Here is a 23,231-nt window from a genome sequence, read left to right on the forward strand (position 1 = left end):
CCCCCAGCAACCCCCCCGTCGCGCATGCGCAATGCTCGCGCCCTAGTCCTCGTCCCAGCCCCGTCCGTGTGTGGCATCCCGCGAGCCCGTTATCTCCCGTCGCCCTGCGGGCGTCCGCGCCCGTCTCCTTCGGGATGGGGACGGCACCGGGAATGGCGAGAAGCTCCGCGCTGCACACCCCGCCCCGAGCGCTCTGTTGTTGGCAGCGGCACCGCTCGCCCGCGTCCCGTGCCCTGCGCGAGGCCCACGTGGGTGGCGCGCGGCCAATGGGAGCGCCGCTGGGAGGGGGGCGGGGGGAGCCGAGCGGCGGCGCGGGGTGTGAGGAAAGGAGGGAGGGAGAGAGGGAAGAAGGGAGAGACAGGGATAGAAGGAAGGAAGGGAGCTAGGAAGGTGAAGGAAGGAAAGAAAGGAAGGGAGAAAGAAAGAAGGAAAGAACGGCGGGCGGGGTGTTTGCAATCCCCGGAGCCGCGGCTGAGCCTCAGCCCCTGAGTACTGCGGGCGGCACTCGCTGCCCTGCCCGATTCCCCGCGGCCGCGCCGTCCACAGAGACAGCAGCAGCGGCAGGAGGAGGAGGACGCGTCCCGCTGCCGTGCTCCCGGGAGAAGGTAAGGACCGGAGCGCACCTTCCCGGCGCGCGGCAGGGACCCCCGGCCCCACCCGGTGCCCGCGGGGTGCCGCCCCCTTGTCCCCGAGCCCGGGGAGCGCCCCCCCGGTGCCCGCCTCGGCGGTGTCAGCGCTGCCGCCGTGTCCCCCCGGGCAGCGGGCACCGCGCCTCCCGCCCTGCTCCGTCCGGCCGCGCTGTCAGCCCGTCAGCGCCGCGGCGGGGGCCATGGCCGCCGCTGTCACCGCCTGGCCCGCCGAGCCCGGCCCCTGCCCCGCCGCCCGGCGTGAGGGGCCCGCCGCCCACGGGAGGGTCCCGCGGGAGGCAGGGCCGGGAATGCGCGGGGACGGTTGTGAGGCGGCACGGGCGAGCGGGGCGCGGGTGCCGAGCGCGGCATGGCAGTGTACACACACACGGCACACAGACACACACGCACATAGCACACACGCCCCGCCTCCGCGTCGGGAATTTCGGCTGCTCCCTGCAGCCTCGGGAGTTGCTCCGTCGGTGCCGGGGCTGGCCGGCAGCTCGGCAGGATAACGCGTTCGTTCCCTGCCGGCCCTGGCAGCGCCAGGCGGCCGCCGGTGTGCATGGAGCGCGGCAACTCGCGCTGCACAGGTGACAGCAGGCAACAAAGGAAGGGCAAGGAATGAGAGAATGCCAGGCTCAGTTGCTCAGCTCTTCATTCTGATTTCTGTCAGACTCTCGAGGTACCATTGATTACATGCAGTCATGTTTGATTGGGTTTTTTTTGTTTTGGTGGAGGATTTTTAGTTTTTTTTAAATTTGGTCTCTTTTTTTTCCCCTAAAGAATGTGTATGCAATAAGAAATTAAAGGACTCTTTTTTTTTTTACGTTAAACTCCCAAATAAAATAAATATTTTGCAGAATCAATTAGGTTGTAAAAGACCTCTGAGGTTGCTGAGTACAACCTGTGACCAAACACTATCACGTCAAATAGACCATGGCACTGAGTGCCGTGTCCTGTCTTTCTTTAAACACCTCCAGAGGTGTTGATTCCACCACCTCCCTGAGCAACACGTTCCAATATCAGTTATTTAATATTGGTATTAAATATCAATTATTTAATATTGGTATTATCGCGTAGAGCTCCATTGGAAATTGCCTGGACACTGTCACTGTGTTCCATGCCTTTCTTCTGCAGCCCATGTGATATGGAAGAAAGGGAATACTATGCCCCTGAATTACAAGGTAACTGATGGGATAAAACAAATCTTTAATGGAGAAAAGTGTGAATGAGTGGTGATGCTTACAGGAACAAAAAGCTATTGGACAGATGTGGAGCAGTCCAAATGTACTTATGTTCCAGGAAAAAATTGTCTAATTTTGGAATGCTAGGAAAGGATGAGATCATCATGTCTACAAGAAATGATTAACTATTATTAAAATAATTCATTTGGACAAATTATTGACAAGCCTTGATTTGGAGGTTGGGGGCACTTCCTTCTCTCTAATTTTGAAACAGCAAGGGTGTGGGTGTTTTTCAATATGCAAGCTGATGGTGGCTTGGTTGTCCTCAAGTCTTGGTTACTGTAGGTAGGGACATGGTGAGCTGCTGTGCAGGTGCTGTGTAGTGCAAGGAGCCTGTGCTTTCTTTTCCTTCTTCTGCAGTAATCCTTTGCTATAGTTCATTGGGTAAAAGTCCCCAGAGCAACAGATCTTCAGCATTATCTGAGATGTCAAGGTGTTTCAACTGTTCTTTTTATTTGAGGTTTGTGCAGGTGTTGTGTATCTCTTGCTTTTCTTCATTCTTTGAGGTGGAAATTCAGACTCCCTGCTGACCTTGTGATTTGATCAGCTGGGGACCTTAATCTCACCCTCTGTGGATTTAGTAGGTTTCTCTGCGAGCTTGAGAACTGCTCTGTTCAAATAAGTTGTATGGTTTGAGGTACAGCAGAATATTTCTCTGGGAAGGTAATGGTGAACCCATTGACTGTCTGTGTCTTTTTACATTCCACCTTCCCCTTAATAGTTCTACTTTTCTGTATGTGTTTTGCAAGCTAAACTGTCAAGGAGCAGCAATGTTTCTCTTGTCACTCAGAGGACCATGATGGCTTTCTTGTGGCAAAGTTAGTTTTTCAGTGTGTGGTGTGTGAATCCCTTTTCCTATTTCCAAGCTTTTCTGTAGTAATCACTGAGTGTGGGCAGTTGATCAGAGAGCCTTTGGTTCTTTCACAAAGATGACAGCTCAGTCTTTCAATTATAAATATTTCTGCCTTTCTATTGCCATCTCTGTGTGTTCTTCTCCCACCCAGAGGATTATTCGGAATTGTTTGTGAACTCAGAATACTACAGACATTAAAGCTTAGGACAGATGTTGGTAAGAAAGCAAGCCCCATGCCACAAACTGAAGTCTGTGTGCAGTTTCTTCCAACAGGCTTGCACAATTGGTGACTTCTTAGAGGAAAGGGTCTTTTAATAAGCAGGCTAAATGAGTGCTTGTGTGAAGCTTCTGTTGCAGGAGGTACTGCTATGTTACCCCTTAACCATGGGATTAAAAACATACACTGAAAGTTGAATATCTATGTTTACAAATCAATGGTCATCAGTCATTCTCAAAAAATAGTTTCTCTGCACCCTTAGATGTCTGTTTAAATTGCTAGAAACTCCAAAAGCTGTTTCAGCTTTCACTTAACTTCACTTAGGTGCAAGGTCCTGGAGATAGTTTTTAGTGGAAATCTAGGCACCTAGAAATGACTGAGCTAGAACTTCTTCCTCGGTACTCAGAACTTCTTCCTCAGTATTGGGCATACAGGCAAGCAAACACATTGTATTTGTTGGGCTGATTTACCATGTTTAGACCATCTTAGGCTGATGAAATTGCCTGAGAGTCTGGTGCAGTTGGTTCTCTTTAAAACTGGAAAAAACTATTGATCACAAAATACATAATGATTAACCTGCTACCAGACTGTTAATATACACACTCAGAACAACCTACTTTTGACATTTTTTTGATCTTCCCCTACAAAGTGATGGGCTGGGCATGACTGTTTGGTGTTTCTTTTCTGTGTTCTCTTGCAGATGGATCATTATAAATGTTGATTGGTCATTTAGTCTCCAAATCAAACTATTTTTTAACTACATCATTAGACTCTAGTGACAGATGGTATGAAATAAATATTAGCACAAACTCAGTCTTGCATTTTGTGTTATTACACTGAATGATTTTATTAACAGAATAACAAAAGTCAGAGCTCTGCTAACGTCTTTAGGGGTTTTTTTTTGTCAGTTCATTATTATTCCAGAACATACAAGAGTCTTTAAAAAAACAAGAGCTTACAGTTCTTCTGTAAGCTTATGGAGGCAGTTGAGAACCTTTATTGCCACCTTGCTTAAAGACTAAATATTCATGGAGAGACATGAAGCCCTTGAGAGTATGACTTTGCCTTAGTTTATTTTAGATTATTTCCCTGGATCTTATGAAGGATCCTTATGTCTGCTGCAACTGCTTTTGTCTTTCACAAGCAGCATATGAATAAATGCTCCTCAGTTCCATGGCTTCTGCACAGAGTGCTCTAGGTAATGTCACAAGTGGGTTGATTTCACACTGGTTTATGTTAAGAAAAGCCATTAGCAACATTAGAGACAGAATTAGGGGCTATATTAGAGGCAAAAACTAAAAATGCACTCTGTGGAGGAAAACTTTATATATTTTCTTCTCTGGTCACCTGTTTTCTACCCTTGAGTAGCTTGCTGGAGATAGAGAGTATTGGAACAACTCTTTCCTTGCCTTATATCTTACATTCATGAGGCTGGAAAGCATCAGGTAGAAAGCAGTTTTTATCCTCCTCTCTGGGCTTCAGAATGTATTCAGTGCAACGAACCCCAAATAACCCTTACACATTTCCAGGTGTTCTGTAGTAGATATTAAAAAGTTCCATTGTTTGATGACAGCAGAAATGAGCTTATGTGTAAAGACATTTCCTATGGTTTCCCTTCTCTTTCCAGGCCTTTTGCATTACTCCTACTTAAGAGGTGTCTGGCTATCAAACCTTTCAAGCACTGTTGGCCAAATGACTTTCTTAGCTGGTTCGTGGAAATGTCTTCCTCTTGTTTGTTTCCTTCAATATTGTATGCAACAAACAAGTAACTGAGAGAAACCAATGTTCTGTGGTGCTCTGTACTCTTCAGCAATTTACTAATCTGGGTTCTTACTCCTAGTTTAATAATGAAGGGAAAATGGGCCTTTCATTGGTGGTGTTCTCTTTCATGTGTGGGTAATGCTAATCTATTCATCTTTTGACTTCAAGAAGAAACAGGTGTCTTGACACCCATTTTACCTTTTTTCAGCAAATTAAAAACAATTCTAGTTTTTGTCTTGAAAATAACTGGTTCTTTGCTTTCCAGTCCCTTTGATTCTGCAGATGACACAGTAAAACTTCAATGAAAGTCAACTGCAGTACTCACTGTAGTTTTACAGCCCTAAATAGTTATACTTGTCTGCAAACAGTATTCTGCTTGTTCTCTCTTTCCACTCCATCTGTTCCCTTGCTATCTCTTATCCCCAGAAGAAAGATTATTTCTGTAAAGGAGCTGACAGATGATTTTGTTGTTATTTTTGCAAGATTTGGTGATGGCCAAGAGGTGGCATTAAAGCCTGTTGAATATGTTGCGTGTCTTCACAATTTAGCCAGGACAAAAACCTCTGTTGTCCATTTGGGAACCCATGAGTAAGCCAAGATTGCTTTCTGTCCTGCATCTACTGCTTTAGATTCTTCTTATGAATGGTAGCATTCCAGCTACCTGCTTCACCTGTCCTGAATCTGCTATAGCTGAGGGACTGTGAGTAGGTGTTGGCACTCGATCTGTTCTCAGCCTCTGAAGAGCCTTTGTGTGCGTTTGAAGTCATGTTCTTTCTGGCAGTGCTGCAGAGAAGCTGTGGGTTTTCTTGGTTTTAGATTGACAAAATTATCAGTAGTTTATGAAGATTTAAATAGAAATTACTGAGGTTGTAGTAATAACGTATGGCATAGTTATGAAATCTCTTGTCTTGGAGATCTGTAGGTTTCCAGAGGGAAAGTAGATTCCTGTGGAAGGATTGAAAATTGTTTGGCAGTAGGTTTGCTTATTTTATGTTTGTCAAAGCACTGATAAAGAGGCTTTTAAGTTTTATTCTGGTAGATTCTGCATATGCAATAATCTTTCTTAATTGAAAAATATTTATGTAGCTGCATCTTTAAGTAATAACCTGCAGATCAAACCTGATGTTTACAACTCCACTTCTCCATGTAGTTTAAAGAGTGTATCATATTAAGCTAAACTGTGCAGGTGTTTCCTTTGAACCCATAGCTCATCCTAAAAAAGACTCAAGAGGAAGCACCTGTGAACATTCAAGTTTATAGACTTGTAGGTTAAAAGGGAGGACTAATGGATTTTGCAAGAACTGTTTTGGGTTCCTAAGAGCCAGAGTTCTTGGGCCAGCATATTCTTTTATTTCCCTGGAATATAATTCCTCTTTGTAGAATCTCCTTTATTTTGAGAGACTATTGAGAATAAAGGGCAATCCCTTCAGGCATTCTGGAAACTTATCTGTGTCTGATTCTAAGAGGCGAGGTTGTTTTTCCATGTAAATGCTTATTTTGCCACCTGGGTCTTTCCCTCAGTAGGAATATGGTGTTTGCATTCTGCACAGTTGTCCTGACACGGTGGGAGCATGGCACCCGTACTCACAAGATGTCCCAGTTATTCTGGCCAGCTGTGTGAGGATTTGTGAGAATAAATGCTGTCCTGACCACATAGCATAAGTCTCTGGAGAATGCAGAAGACACAACCTTGTCCTATGCTGAATGTGTCAGCAGGAGGAGAGAACAGCCTGTAGCCATCCTGCTGCTGAGGTAAAGAGCATCTGTATTTCTGATTCATGGGACAGAATCACGGACCAGCTGAGGTCAGAAGGCCCCTCTGGCCCCATAATCTCATCCTTCCCAGGCTCCCTGCAGGCTCAGCTAGGGCAGTGTGCTTATGGTCATGACCAGTTGAACCTGGAAGTTGGCTCAATAGTGCAAGGAAAATAATATGTTCTAATTTTACTTAGTCTGTTGAGATTCCTTGCTGAACTTATTGTTGAAGGCTTGATAAAATTTCAGCTGTTGTAGTTAATGTGTTTTTCCTGACTAATTTGATTTTTAATAGTCAGAGGATGCATTCTTCTTGTACTGCCTGTGTGTGGTAGTCTTGTAAAGCTGTGGTACGTTCTACCAAGTTCTGCTCTACAGATTCTTAATTAAGTCATTTAAAAAATTACTTAAATTACTGAGTAGCTGGTTGCATAAGTACGACTTCTTTGGACTTCATTTTGCCTGTTAAAAATGCAGTTTCCGGTATTTCTTTTTAAAGAAAGACAAATGCATCTATGTTTTCTGTACATTACTTGTGCCATAACTTAATGGAAAATATCTCTTCCGGTGCTTGACTCTGAGTGAGCTTGTGAGTGAAAAACTGAAAGTGAAACAATCTTATTTTCTGTTGCTGAAGGAGAAATAGGAAAAGTAGCTGAAGTATAATTAGCAATAAGACAATTTATTCAGAAATTATTTGAATATTGAGAACATCTGCAAAGGAACTTAGTCCTTTTTTTGATCATTTGGAATTCTTTGAAGAAGAAAAACAATTCTTTATTCAAGCCATTCTATTTTATTTTCCTAATGATTCCTTGCAGAGCAGCCAGCCTGTGTAAGAACAATAATGGTAGTATCCTCCATGAAAAGACAAAGGGTTAATCTGAGACTAGAGAAATGCACTTGAGGATAATGCAATACTGACAAGTGTCCTTCAGATTGATCTTGAATTCTGGCAGCAGTTCAGTTCCTTACTGGCACACATGAAGGAATGCTGTGGAAATAGTGTAAGTGGTTCAGGAGGAATGATGCCCCTTGTCACTATGTGGGAGCCACTCCTGCCACACTGAAATGAGGGTTGATGTCTGACTTATGAAAGGAAGATTTGTCACCATTCTGGGAGAGGCAGTGCTTTTTTGTTTGTTTGTTGATAATGCCAGGAGATAACCAAAGATAACCCTATTCCTAAACATTCATTTCTTACATCTTATCCTTCCCATTTTGTGGTAGGCAATGTGTCTATATGCATAAAGAGAAGCTTCAACACAAGTCTCTCAGAATCAGGGGGAGGAGTTTCTGCTTTTAAGTAATTCCTAACCATTCTTTAATGAAAATATCATCAGGTGCAAGTTCCACAAACTTCCAGCTTTTGTACTTTAAGCCGTTCAATTTTTAATCAGTTTTTTCATAAAATGTAAATGCTTTCCATGCAGCACTTTTCTTGGTTACTGAGAGGAAATTATATGATTGAGTGGTAATAGAATGGTCAGGGTTTTTTTGCAAGATAATACTGGCTTATTGATAAAGATTCTGCCATTCCTGGGCAGTCTGGGATGCCACTGTGATATCAAATGTTCTACTGTTTTATACTTTTCTAGAACAAGTCACCTTTTTCCAAGCCTGTTGTGAAAGTTACTAATTACTTAAGACTATGATTTTGCAAGTTCATTTGTAATACATGTATCCAGTCTACATGCTTCACTATTAAGCAAGCCCACAGCCCTTCAAAAACTTCCCTGAAGTAATGGAGAATTCCATCATCTCCAGCTGGTAGAGCTGCTGTTCTGAAGGTTTGTCCTGAATATAGACATCTGTACTATTTCTGTATAAGTCAGAAAGTACATATTGTAAAGAGAGTTCCTTGACCCTGTGTGTTCCTTTTACTAAATAATTAATATTTAGGATTTCAGACTTGTGAAACTCTTTCTGTTCAAACATTAAAAACAGAAATCATGATCTTACTTTATTGTTCCTTCAGGTACCTTCTCATCAGTGCTTTTATTTCTCAACTCTCTGTTTAAATAAAAATCTTTCTAAGGGATCCCTGTTGCAAAGCACTATCTTCCCCACTCATGTGTTTTCAGGGTTGGGCCATGCTGTCTGTTCAGGCCATGTTTGTCAACATTGTTTTTTCACCCTAAATAATGTTATGTAAACAGATTAATTCCTAAGGATTTTTTTTCTTTTTTTAAGTAAGGAAGGAGTTCAGCATCCTAGAAAGGAGCTGTACAAGAGTTAGAAAATAATTAATTTCCTCTCTCTTTCTTTTGCTTTCTACCTTTTCTCAGCACCTTACAGGGCTTTGTTGGTGGTTTCTTGCTGTCTTCTTTTGGATAGGTCTTGATACAGATGGATTTACACAGGTTTAGGTTCCATGAATCTAAATAGTAATTTGAGAGTTTGAGAGTGTCCCCTCCTTTGAAAACTATGTTTTTGGATACTTGGTCTTCAATACTGCTATGAGATGTTAAAGTAGAGACTACCACACTTTTTTTTTTTTTTAGTTCTTTCCTCTTCAGTTATCCATGTGGAAGTATTTTAAAAGTCATTTATAGATATTTGGGATTTGGGATCCTTCTTCTTTTCCTCTGTCATGCTCTGCTAGTAATTTTTAGGTCTTACATGCCAACCAACAATGTGTTGGTTGACATACCACCTGCAAGGATATTTTGACAAAATGTTCGTTTTTATGTGTTTTTGCAGTGTCTTGGAAAGACATAAACAGTAATTAATTCCATATGAGTTTAGAAGTGTGATACCAACAAACTGCTTTGATTTTTTTTTTAATTTTTTTTTTTTGTAATCTTGATGAGTGGAGTGACATCTGCAGTGGGAGGATCTCAGAATCTGTTTGAGACTGGAAACTTCAGAGAAAGTAGAGGAAGGAAATGGGAGGAGTGTGTTGCAAAAGAAGTAAAACGAGTGCTTCTTGTCCATATTTGCATGACTTCTTGCTGTGTTCCACAGTGTGGCTAACCTTGACCTTCTGCTGTGCCAGAAATGCTGTCTGCTCTGTATTAGAGCAGCACTGCTCATTTGCCCTGCTGCACGCAGCAGAACTGCAGCGTGAGTTGATGGGGTTTTGGATGATATTCCACTTTAAATGATAAACTGTACGAATGTCTGGGGTTAAATGCATTTGTGCAGTCCAGGTTCCTGCTCTAAGAGTCCTCTGGCAAAAGCTTAAAGAAGTTCTGTAACTTACAAGAAGGTTACAGGAAAAGAGGGTCCCATGTTGAAGGAAGTTGAACACTGACCCTGAAAATTACCTATTTTTGGTCTGTTTTGGATTTTGTGTGAGCTGTGGGCTTTTTATGAGCACATGCTAAGTGTTTTCCTCATGGGGATGTCTGCTTTGAGACTGTTTGACCTTTTCCTTCTGCAGAAAGAGTGGTTGCTTGCAGAAGTTGAAAATTAAGTCAATAGTAGCTATGGTCTAACCAAGTATTGACTACTGTCTAATGCAAAAGATCTCAGAAATAAAGTTTTTGATGTTATAAGTGTGGTAGATGGTCAAACTCATTTCATTTTTTCTTCCCTTCATTATTTCTGCCAACCAAATTTGCCATCTGTAAAATGAAGGAAATAATGCATTTTCATCTTCCAGCAATATTGTGAAAAGAAATTAATATTTGTGAAGGGAGCTGGAGCACTCCTTGTTTTGATTTATGAATAGTAATTTCTTTACAGTTGTCTGGGATAGATGCTGCTTTTTATTTAGGTTGTTGGTTTTGGTTGTACGTTTCTTTAAGGTATGGTAGAAGTTTTCATCCCTTTAAGAAGGTAGAAATCAAGACAAGCTGAAATAGCAGGAATCATGTTAAGAGTGACAAATAAATTATCTTTCTCTAGGAGCAAGTTTAGCCACTTGCAGCAGCTGTTTGTGTTGTTGGTTCCTCAGAACTTCACCAGGTTGTCAGCATGTTGGTTTCATTCTGACAGGTACATTTTGGAATTTTAGTTGAGGATTTGTGAACCAGGAAATGTCCAATTTACTCCAGTAAAAGTTTCAGTCTGTACTTGGTTTATTTTTAATATTATGTAGTTGCAAGAAAACCTTTGGGAAGATGTGCAAGGGAATTCCTAAAGACAAGCTGTGATGTAAAAGAGGAGTCATCTCTTGCTCAGATACAGCTGTTACTGCAGCATGATCTCTCTAATGAACCATATGTATGAACCCATAGCACCTTTAAACTTGAAATCAGTCCATGTAACACATCTCTAAGACATACTGGGGTGTGGTGTTTTCAATCAGGAAATAGGATTTTGGACATTAAATCTTGGGCCTAAGTTTTTTCTTCTCCCACAGTGTGCTGCTTGTGAAGTGCTGCTGCATGACTTATGGGTGCCTACAGTTTAAAGGTTTTGTACTTTCCATACTTCTTTTACTGTGTTTTCCTGCTCAAGTACCTGGTCTGTGTAAAGTTCAACTGAAGTTGAAAATGTCTGACTGACTAGATAACTGAGAGACTTAAATGGACCTCTAAATGTCTCTTCCCCTCAACTATTCTTTAATTCTATATACAATGAAGTTCTTGTAATCTCTGATAAATATGTGTTTAGTTAAAATAAAAGAGGAGAGAAATCTTATTAAAGGTTGATTAGAAAGCTGTAGATTCAGTCACACTCTATTAGAGAATATTTGTTATAAAGAAGTTGACATGTCTAGCTGCTACTACTACCACAGAGATCAATTGAAGAGTGTTGTGAAATCTGTGGAACTTGACACTTGAAACCAGGCACAGGTAAACTCAGGCTCTTAAAATAGGGATTATCTATAGGAGCCCAAGAAACTATATATGCAAGTGCAACAAAACCACTGCAAAGGTTTTGTTTGTTTTCTGCATAGGAAAGAGTTGTATGTCCTCATTTTTTTTTTCTCTTCCTAGTAGAAATTCCTAGACTATGAGATATATTCTTTATTTTGGTAGGAAGTAGTGGTGAGTTCCAGCTGAAGTATTGGAAAATCTTTCTTGCTGCCTGAGTATTGGCTGGTTTTTAGTGCCTTCCTCCTATCCCTGTATAGTGTAGTCTGGCATGCTATGAGTAGGTACTTCAGAGGGTATTAAAAGCTGTTCTGGAGATTGTGAGTAGTCACTGCCCATGCCTGTTTTACTGTTACACTTTATTTTACAAAGGACACCTTTATAAAATGGAGTTCAAATAAGTAGTTTATTTTACTTATTGCAGAAAGATTTGTGCAATTCTTATGTTTGAATCTCGGTATCTCAACATTTCAAATTGAAATGTAGGAATGCTCTCTGATAGGACAATGAGTCTGTTCTGTCTATTAGTTAGTATTTGAGGAGTCTCCAAAAAAAAAATATATATATATATACACAACTTAGCTCATGGCACGTATTTCTGGAATGTATGTTTATTAGGATGATGCTTTGTTTTCTTCAGTTTTTTAAATATATCCACTAAAATCTGGTAGCACAAACTGCTGCAGGGGAGAGGTAAGGCACTGTTTCTGAGATTGCACAATAGGTATAGCAAAAGAGTAGAACTAATCCCAGCATTGCATGGTCTAGCCACAAAGTTGTCCCAAGTATTGTGCAAATCTTGAAGAAAAAATGTAATAAAAAAGAATTTCTCACTTCTGAACCAAGAATGTTTTGTCATATTTTTATCGTCAAATGCTGTAAAATCTGCCAAATTTGTGAGTCATGTCCGTGCTGGGTACTGCATTTGCACTTAATACAGCACCAGACTGTTGCCTTAGGCACATTAGTTTGAGGCTGTGTTGGAGCTCAGTTCTTTCATCATGACCCTGACACTGGAATGTGCATGCACTGAACCGTCGCAATTGTGTGAAAAGACCTTGTGAATATTTTCCAAATAAAAATGTTCTTGTCACCTTTCATCTGCAAAAGCCACTGCATGTATCATTCACACAGTGCTCTCTCTACAATACTAAATTGCTGTGCTTCCTAAAGCCAGTAGTGGTTAGTAATTTATTTGCTGGTTACTGCCAGAGAACTGAATTGTGAGTACAATGAGACACATGGAGCGCAGGGCAGAAAGAGCCTGGTAAAATGTTCTGTTCGTTGTGTTTGAAGGTATTATAGTGTGTACCACATGCAGGAAGTGGTGATGGTAAAAATACAATCTCAAATAGTGCAGTGTACACAAATAGCCTTTTATTTAATCTTTTCTTATGCAGAATGTGGTTTCCTTTGAGCTTGTAGAGAATAATATGGTTCTAGCCTGCAGCAGGAGGCAGGCTTGCCAGTAGGGATGTATTGCAGTGTATATTTAGTCTATTATAGCTGCATATATCTAATGTATTATCAGCTTTTTAAAAAAAATGTTTTACTCTCTAGATTTTGTAACTATTCAACTTTGACTTTAGCACCCAGGGAGTTCAAATGTTCCCTATTCCTACTTAGCAGTAATGTGTGTTGGACTACAGCAGTGCCCTCAGTTGCTGAGTGATTGAGAGGAAGTCTTTTTTGGGGAGATCCATGTAACACAAGAACCTTAAACTATTTCTGCTCAAATAAAGCCTTTAATGACCTTTTCAATGTCTTCATTGTAAAGATCAAATAAACTGCTGTAATGATTATGGAATAGCTGTGTTGATACCGTTTTCTTCAATTAAGACCTTGGTACAAATATTTTTCTGGCTGCAGTCACTGAAATGTTGACCTTTCAGAACACTGTTTTGTATAATGTTCTGATAAGATTTTTAAGTGCTTGCTCTCGGCAGTTTCCCATCCTTTACCATCCTTTTGACATTTTCATGAGACATCAGCCATGTTTGAAGTATATCTGTCCAAGGAGGTAGTGGAAAATGGACACAGGGATAAGCTGGTCATTCTCAATTTAAACAATGGAACTCTCATGCTTTTTTACAAGGCATAGGAATGACAAGACTAAAGGCTTCTGGTTTGTTTTCTGTAACACAGAAAAAAAGTATTCTGGGGAAAAAATATTTGTGTGTTGATCATGGAGTCCCCTGCGCTTTCCTCCCAGAGACAATCCCTTCTCAGCATTGTCCTGTCAAGTCTCTCTCTCCTCTGCCTCCTTGTCACAGTCACATTCTGCCATTTGGCTAATCTGAAGCTTTAGACATATTTCTGTGTGGGAGATACTAGGTTAAAATACAGACAGATTTTCTTTTTGTAGATGTGGTGCAACCCAGAAAAGCCTGGCCCTGTCCTACTGGACTTCACTGCCCTCTTACTGTGTGTTGTAACCTGAATGGTATCTTTCCTCACTGTAGCAAATTGCTTGTGCCTCTTAGCACATCCCCAGCCTCTGACTGAAATATCCTGAATAATTTCTTGTTATGTCTCAAGCCCTTTTTTCTAACTGGACACTGTAGGTGAAAAGGTAGACGCTGATCTGATGACATGTTAATTTACCAGGAGCCATTTCATTGTGTAGCAGTTGGCTCTGGTTGAGTAACTGTGCAGAAGGACTGAGTTCCGTAAGAAGAAAATAATTGGCAGTGCTGCTACATCTCCCATCACACATTTCATTTAGCATCAATAATTAGTTAACCTCTCTTTTGGAAAGAAATCACTTCTCTCAGCTGTTTGCTGAAGGATGCTTTTGTTGTGAAATAGAATACTGAAGTCATTTGCACTTTTCTGGTAAGAAGAAAAAAGAACACAGAGTGTTAAACTTAGTTAAATGAACATCTTTTTGCTAAAACTCTGCTTCTTACAGGATTTGAAAATACCAGTTTTCTCTAGCTTTTTGCTCCTTTGTACTCTACCCATTCCCTTTCTCCCAGTGTGTTAACCTCATCTGTCTTTGACACACTCCCACCAGAATGCAGATAACATTTGGTGTGGCTAGGCGTGAGCTACCTACATACTTCTTAATTAGCCAGTGTGTGCATACGGGTTGGCCAGCTGGCTTTCTCTGAGCAGAATATGTAATGTTGGCTTTTGCCTGCCTTTCCCTCACTTCAGCTGTTCTTAGCCATCTCTCTTGTACTCATCCACTAACTATTTTTTTCCTTTGGTAGACTCTTAATAGCTTTGAGATCTAGATCATACCAGCCATTTCAAAATAAACTTGGAAGAGACAAATTTCTAGGGCTGGGAAGGAGATTGCTAAGAGAAAATCAGGTTAATTAAACATTGAATTAGTTTAAATCAATGACTGCCCTCTCTCCTCACTGTAGTTTGGTTTGCTATGTGTAGTGTTTTCAGAGCTTAATTCCTCCTGGTTTAAGTTGAGACGTGTTTAGGAATTGTTGAATGGACTCCAACCTTTAATGTGCATTTAGTACATGGAACTGCACTAAAGTAGTCCAGAGCAAACCTGCTAAATGTGACTAGTGGAAATTTGGATTTTTGTTATCAGCTGTTCTAGTCTACAGATCTGCTCTTGATAATTCTTTACTTCTTGCTAATTTAGGTGTAGCCATAGTTGTCATTTTCAGTAGTTTAATTTTATTATAACATTCAGAAACTTTCCTGTCAGCTATTTATAGCAGAAATTTGCTATAGTTGATTCACTGTTTCCCAGTCTGGAGTAAATCCTTATTGAGAGAGGGATTTGTTTTTGTTTGTTTGATATTGGTTTTGTTTTTCTTCTTCCCTGCAGATGAAGCAGAGGTGGTTGAGAAGATTGCCTTACTCTAGAGCCCTGCTTTTCAAATGCAGATGCTTTCTAGAGCAGGAGGGTAGATGCAGTGTCTTGGAAATGAACTTATCAATTACTGATTTTCCCATAGAAGGTTAATCTTGTGCCCCCTTGCTTTGATGTAGTCCCAGCAGGCAGCTAACCTTCAAGATCAGCTGTACAGCAGGGCTGCCAGAGAAAACCTTCCCAAAGCATCCTGTCACAAATTGCTGTAGGTGTTAAAGGGAACACAGTCTGAAATAGAAAGGAAACAACTAGTTCAGTGAGCACCAAAAGTAATGATGCTTAATTTCTTAGCAATTTGTGTCTTGTAATTGACTGACTCTGGTAATGTGCAGGTCTCAACTAAAACTGCCCCCCATAACTAAGAGAAAAAAAGAAAAGGAAAGTGGTTTACAAAGGCCATCTCATGTGGAGTTTTCTTCCAGGCAGTATGTCATGAATCTCATATTAAAGGCTTCCCATGCGAAAAACACTGATAGATTATTATTGTTATTCTTACTCTCCACTGGCCACCTTTTCCCCTGAAATTTGTGAGTGCTTAATATATTTGAAAATTTCTGCTGCTGCCAAATTAAAAGAAAATCCATCTACAGGCTTGGAAGTCATTAGTGAATCATACATATGTACCTAACACAAACACATGGCCCTTAATTTCTCAGAAGAACAGACTGAAAGATGTACAGGAGTGAATGGCAGTGGCAGCAGCACTGTTGTAGTACTGCTTGAATTCCCTGGTTTTTTGCATAGGTAAGGAGAAGCTTTTTCATATCTTTTTCATCAGTGCTAGTTGTAAGCTTATACAAATTAATACAGTGACTTGTTAGCATTAGACATTTATTATATTGTTAATTTTCTGTAGCTAATTAAATCTGAAATTCTGGTGGTTGGTGGGATTTTTTTGGGATTTTTTTTTATGTCCAGGATTTTTAATATTAAATAATCCTAGCATTTTATGTCACTACCCATAGATCTGTCTAAATGCTTGCCTTTATTACTTCAAGGAGAAAATAGAATTTTTCGTTTCTTAGTTGAAAAATGACTGAGAGAAGAGTTCAACAGTATTTCCAGTAGTATGACTCATGATAGGTAATGAATGTGCAGGAAAGATGTCCAAACAGAAAATAAGAATATCTGATTTTGTTACATACAGAGAAGTTTCTTTAGTAGGAAGCAAATTCTGTTTTATTGAAAAGCTTGAAATCAGTCTGTTTGAGAGAAAGCACAGCTGTGCTTGTCTATCAGATGAAAAGTGAGGACACTGCTTGTTGTGACGAAGGAGAATAATTTGAATGTAAAGAGTTTAACTTTTAATTTAGGGTTCTGGTGATTCAAAATGTGCCATCAAGGTTGTCTAATAAACCAGTAATTGCATTAAGAAATGGCAGTGAGGAAAACTCAAAGCAGACAGATCTAGATTTCCCTGGAAGACCTTGTTAATGTTCTACATTTTCACTATGAATGCAAACATTTGTGTTTAGAACTTGAATTGAAATGGCACTGAACTCCAGACAAATGGAAATAAAAGTTGAAGTGTCAGTAAAATCACTTATTCCGCAGAAAATTTTATTGTTATATACACTGTGTAATCACCAGTTGAATAGTTTGCCTAATTTCTGGGCCACCATAGTGATATTTTAATAATTTTTTTGAATATCTGCTCTTTATGAAAAGTATTTTTTTCTCAAATACATGATGCATTTATGTCTGTTTTAAATTTTGCACAGCCATTGTGCAACAGCAATGTGGTACTTGGAACACTTTATGGAAATAGTGCTGTTTGTTAGTCTTAGAGTGTGGTGGTTCTGCTTTGGTAATCCAGTATGTAACACTCAGTTTTAGTGAACTTCCAAAGTAGTTTTTTTCCAAAACATATTTGACTTGGGTCAAGAATTTCATGAATTCACATTGACTTTGGATCACAGAATCAGTGGGTCAGTTTGGAAGGGAGCACAGTGGGCCATCCCAGAGCACATGGCACAGGATTGTGTCTGGAGGGTTTTTGAGTATCTCCAGTGAGGGAGACTCTGACACCTCTGGGTTAACTGTCCCAGTGCTTGGTCCACCTGCACAGGAAAGTTCTTCTCATGTTCAGGTGGAGCTTCCTGCACATCTGCTTCTGCCTGTTGATCATTTGGTAAATAAAATGGAAACATCCTATGCTTTCTGTTTTCATTTACTTCTATTTCTATATTAAGCTAACTGTATTATTAAAAATACCTTTAATTGAAATCTATTTTGAAAGTGTTTTCATAATCCTCTTGCCCCTATACAATACTTGAGGCTGGGTTTTTTTGTTCTACCATTTACTAAAATAAACTGTTACTGTCCAGGTGAGACATGCAGGGAGGCCTTTTGTGAAGGGCAGCTCCTACTGGTGAAGCAAATGAGACCAAGGGAGCCAAGCCTAAGCTAATCAGTTTTACTGAGCTCTTTAAGTTTGGCTTTTTGCTGTCATACACCAGTGAATGGCATATGGAACCAGGAAAGGAAGAGAAGGAAAGCAGGAATGGGGATGGTTTCAGGGAGCCAGGTAGCAGTAAAAAAGGAAGGAAAGGAAACAGCAGCATATGCAATGAAAAATATTTTGATTAAAATAATAAAGAAAACTTTGACCCATTATTTTTTTAAGTAGTTGTAGTCATGATATATACAATGGGAATTGTTACAAATGAAACTTACAGAGAGGATTTCAGAGGCTAAATGAGCAGAATCAGATTTATTACTTGTCCCTTTTTAAACCCATGGGAACAGACATTTGCTACTATGGTATTATGCTTGGTCTAATCAGCACAGTACTATTCTGTGAAGATAGTAACTTGTTGCTTCTTTTAGGATTCAGGAAAGTTTTTTTGTAAATTACAGGAAACTCAGTGTAGTTTTCTTTCTCTTTGAACTGATAACTATTTTTTTGTTCCTGCAGCTGTTACAAAAAACAACTAAAAACAAAAGGCTGATAACCATGTGCTTTAATGTTCATTAAAATTGAACAATTACTCTCTGTATCAGTAAGGCTGCATCAATCCTGTTAACACTCCATAAATGGAGTATACTAATGTTTCTTTTGTCTTAAGTAAGAGTAGAACAGTATGAGTTTCACAATATTGTATCATAGTGGAGACAAGATTCTGGTTATATCTGTGAGATTGTTTCTAATTAATCTCTTCCTGTTTTTCGTAAGCTTGTGGTTAGTGTTAAAAAAAACCCCAACAAAACAAAAAACAACTTCCTCAGGTGTAGGGGAAAGGGAGGAAAACAGCAGAACTTAGTGCAACCTTTTCTACTTCTCTGTCTCAATGATTTAGCTTTTTGAACTTTCTTCCCCTCCTATTCTGGAAGATTACCAAAGTAGCATGTTACATTGTTGTATACAACAGTATTAATCTTAGACAAATATTCAAATTTTCCACGGTTTAAGCTTTGTGGGGGATGGATGTGTGGGCAGGATGTAGAAATTTGTTTGAATATCAATGTCTCACGTGTCAGGTGTAGTGTGCAAGATGGTTTTTTTAAAGTCATCTGCACCAGATTTGTTGTCAGTTAACTGTGTCAAACCAAAATAGTGCCATTTTGGTTTGCAACAAATTCTCTACATGATGATCCCAAAACCTTAATGGTAAAGCAACAGTAGAAGTGTTGCACCTGAAATGGTGACTTGATCAAGCATAAAATTATGACAACTCAGTTAGATTGTGATCATGTAAATATTTGTAACAAAATACATCAACTCAAAAAGACCCATAAGAAGTCATCAGCTTTTAAGTGCTGTCAAATTCAGTTTTACCTTTTGTGTGACCTTTCCTCTCAGCCATTCTTGTAAAAAGGGTGACTCTTCCTGCTGTGGAAGAGGCAAGTCAGACCTCTTCCATCATGTGAATCTGTAGTGACACTTGTTTGGTGTACCATGGAGATGAAACACTACACAGCTCTTGGATCTTTATATAGATATATATCTGGCTCTAGTAGTGGCTTATGTAATTGATTTGATAGACAGTGGAAATTAAGGTTTCTAGTTCTGGGTTTAAGCTTTAGAAGATTTTTCTTCCAAAAGGGCATCTCTTGATCCAGAAAGAATTATAAATCATAAGACTTGACTTTTTTTTTCCCATACTATTTTGAATATACAGTGTTTCAATTTCCTGGGCTGGAAAGCCTTATTTCTCTTTCCAGTGTTGCTAGAAATCTTGTTCATCTTTCTAAGCCTTAGGACATTTAACACAAAGTGAGATATTGAACCTATGAACCTGTTAAAATAGCCAAAAAATGTTCAGTCTTCCAAAAAGGTAAGCTAGAGGGATGAGGTAGTTTAGCAGCTGACTTGGTGCTTTTTTCATACACCATCCCCAGCAACAGCTGTGTCAGACCTTTTGGGGTTTTGCCCCAGGGTTTGAGCTGCATGTGGGGAAGGTTCTTGAAGCCAGGTGTCGTTTTAGTCGTCTTTTTTGGGGTACTATCCAGCTCTGCTACCATCTGCAGTAACATTTGTCCTGAAATGACACTGCTGTGTGTATATTTATGTAATGTTGTTTGTTTGTTTTTCAGACACAGGATGAACCCACTGATACAAGATACAACTAGCTAAACAGCTATAAAATGCCCAAATTTGGGTCTACAAAAACAGTTCAAGTTGAAAATTCTGACAGCAATAGCACCATGGTGGAAAAAACAACTGCAAGAAAGGTAAAGTTTATATTAATGCCCCTTTAATTTCAGTAAAATGAAGCATGTTTCATGATTTTTGTTGCTCTAATTGGAAGAAATAAATATGAATCTATGTTCTGATATATTCAGTATTGAAAAAAGTTATACATTTTTACATTTATTTAACTGTAAGTTAAGCTGTGGGATAGAATTCTACTTTTATTGTAATGTGCAAGTTAATTTAAAAGGAGCTGGATGCTTTGGTTTTATTTGATATAAGTTAGTATATAGTCTCCATATCTTAGCTAATTTGAAGTCTTCATATACTCACAAGAACAGCAATCCATATTTTATTTTATTTTACTGTGTATTTCTCTCTGTAGCAAACACACAAAACAGGTGTGAAGGCCTGTGACAGAGCACAGACCAAAGAAAAACAGCAGTTTCCACTATTCCTTTATAGCAGAGGGACTTACTTCCCCTGTGAGGGAGGACTTAAAAGCCAAATGCTGCATAAAGCTTTAGGGTAGCTCCTGCACAAGGGAGTCCCATCTAAAAATTGTACAGACCATTTTTGAATGTTGGAAAATGAAGGAATATCATGTCATGCTGAAGGGTTGTTTGTTGTTTTTGAATGTGAAGTATTCCATGATTTTCAGAGTTCTGGAGGCAAGTTTCAAATCACCCAGTTCTTCAGCTTGTCTGCCTAGTGCACTTGTACAATAGACCACAGATTTATCTGTGCTACTAATGAATAACAGAAGCTGGAGTAATCCTCTGCTTTGACAATGATGAGTGACATGTATATTGCCCTAAGGAGAGAGAATCTGTTTGTTTCCCAACAATCTATAAAGCTGTCTTCTCTAGAAAAGGGTTTTCTCTGTGTGTGTGGTCATACTTACACTTGTGTTGAAATCTGTATTCTCTGCAAGACCATTTGGTGATGAATGGATACAAGACAGGAGGAGGTTAAAAATCAGGAAAAGATTAGAAGATTCAGCATCTACTTGTAACTTTTTATCTTCCAAAAACATTCATAGAAACCTTTAGACCTTTTAGTCTCATTCTGCTTTGTTTCATTGGTCCCAGTAAAGTGAGGCAAAGGTAATTCTTTCTGCTGACTCTGGTGAACTACTTAGATAAGACGAGGAAGATAACAATAAAATGGGGAAAGGAAATCAGCCTACTAGTAAAGAGATGAAATAATGTTGGGTTTTCTTTTTTTTTTCCTATTTATTCTGGTCTTTATTTGGGATATGGTCACATTAATTGAAGTATCATTCAGTAATTTAGGGACAGAGTAGGGAATGGAAGTTCAACAAAAGCTGTGAATATGGAATCCCAGTGATGGACTGATGAAGGTGATACCAAAAAGTAAGCTGATAAACTGCTTGTACTGTACTGTCCACCCTGGTACAGTGGACAGCTTGAGATTAGAATAATGTAGGGTTTGGTTTGGAATTGCATGATATAAAACAATGTGTAATATAAGGTCCTAAATAAAAACAGAGAATTAATATTATTACTGGAGACTAGAAGTGTTTCAGTTAATATTCCTGTATTCAGGTTTTTAGCATAATAAACACAGTTTATCCTCATATTTTGAGAAGAACTGAATACATGGTTATGTTAAATAGTCACTTAAACTGTCACACACCTGTTCTCTAACAGATGGACAATTGCCAGAAATGTTCAGCTGGCCTTTGACTAATCTGCACTCTTCCGAGTGAATTAGGAAAGATAGAGAAAATATTGCCAAAATGTCATAATTTAGATTCTGCCAAGAAAATTATTTGGAATCAGGCAGGCAATAGGCTAAGGTAAAGTGTGAGTTTGAGCAACACAAAGTCATGAAGGTAAATCTGTACTACAAACACATACATAGAGCCCTGAAGTAAAGATTGACCAGGCCAATCAACAGTGATAATTTTAATGAAATATCTTCAAAAGGTAGTGGAAATATCTGTAAAGCAAATAAGGATTTTTCTCAATGCATAAATATATGCAGCCATGAATTTAAAAGTTACAGTTCTTAACTCATTAGAAGTATGACAAATGTTAGGGATTCATTAGGTAATGTAATTGGTGTTAGGAAGTGCTGAGGCCTAGTGTGAAATAATGTTCATAAAAAACAGTGCCTCTTACAAGTGATGAGTAATGCTAAAGGATACCAGTCTATAAAAAAATTTCCCATTCTTCACAATTTAAAAGCTGTAGTGACCTAAATGGCATAAAACTATTCCAATGGTTAGCATAAGATAAAAGAAAAAACACTTGTAGGGTTTTATTTCCATTTCATAGTTTTTACACTCTTTAGCTGGTTCTAGTTGTGTGCTCTGGACTGTTGACAGAGAAATGTAGTGAGATTACTGTTGTTATTATTAGGCATAATCTTTCATATTTGTCCAGAAATTAATGCTTATTATGCAGCCCTAACAACCAGTGAATAGCTATGTGAACACAATAGCTATGTGAACACGTGAACTATGTGTTCAAGTCTTCTGACAACTCAAAAAACCCATTAGAAATAACGTTGCTGTTAATAAGATGAGTTTGTATCATGTATGCATTAGAGTACATGTATTTTTATTTCAGTTGCTTATCTGGCAAGCATAAAAAAAATAGTAGAAGTGTATACAGCAGCTAGGCCATCTAATGTTTGAGGTATTTTATCTCATGAGGCATGAGATATTTTGTTAACGTATGAACATGATGAAATTTTAATTTATCTGAATTTATACTTCATATGGCCAAACTAAGGAAGTAAACTATGGATATCTCTTCCAAAGGAGAAGCACATTTGGAGTTTGTAAGAATTAATTCTCTCCTTGGAAGACTCCAACAATAGTGCCCAAAACCATTTGGTACCATACAGAATATGCTTCAGTATGTAATTATCTTTGATAGGCAGAAAAAGAATGCTTGTTCTCCCAGGGCTTAGTACATCTGCTAGATTATATGGCTCTCTGTTGCCTCCTTTTGTGTCTTGTCATTGATTGTAGCAGTACCAGACAATAGAGCTGGAATGGGATATCAAGAAATTGTCCAGACTGCTGTTTGTTAGCCTTCTGAGACAGTTCCTGTTGAACAGATGAAAAATGTGTTCCTCATCATAGTGCACTAGTATGGTTTTGTTGACAGAGAAAATTCTTCCTTGCTACTACATCCTCCAGTGAGGCATGCATTAAAGGTTGAGACATGCAGATCCAGTTCATCCATTTGCCCCAGAGTAGAATAAGCTGCACTCAGTTCCCGACAGATGTTTGCCAGACCTTTTCTTTAAAGGCTTGCCTGATGGAAATTCCTGTCTCCTTGGGCAGTTTATTCTGATACTTAATTATGCTGACTGGCATAGAGTTAGATACTTAGTAGAAGGATAAATAACCTTTGCTAGTCTCCTGTTGCAGTCTAAAGCCATTAAATGTTCTCTAGCTGCAGTGGACATAGAAAGTATGTAATGCTTTTCACTTTGCAGCAGTAGTTTAGTTTTCTTAACATCAACATCTCATCAGTGTTTTATCTGATTA

At 39.3% G+C, this 23,231-nt stretch overlaps 1 protein-coding gene across 1 annotated transcript in view; it reads left to right on the top strand.

Annotated features, from left to right (window-relative positions):
• The first annotated feature begins 307 nt into the window (after positions 1 to 307).
• The window catches only part of ANKRD12 (ankyrin repeat domain 12), a 59,608-nt gene continuing 36,684 nt past the window's right edge, over positions 308 to 23,231 (top strand). Inside the window, exons 1-2 of the mRNA XM_054284766.1 lie at positions 308 to 605; positions 19,606 to 19,743. Coding sequence (XP_054140741.1) covers positions 19,657 to 19,743 — 87 coding nt within the window. The 5' untranslated portion in view covers positions 308 to 605; positions 19,606 to 19,656. The remainder of the gene's footprint in view (positions 606 to 19,605; positions 19,744 to 23,231) is intronic.

Source organism: Melozone crissalis, unplaced genomic scaffold (assembly GCF_028551555.1).
Source record: "Melozone crissalis strain CALT ecotype California unplaced genomic scaffold, PUWL_Pcris_2 ptg000042l_1, whole genome shotgun sequence".
NCBI lineage: Eukaryota > Metazoa > Chordata > Aves > Passeriformes > Passerellidae > Melozone > Melozone crissalis.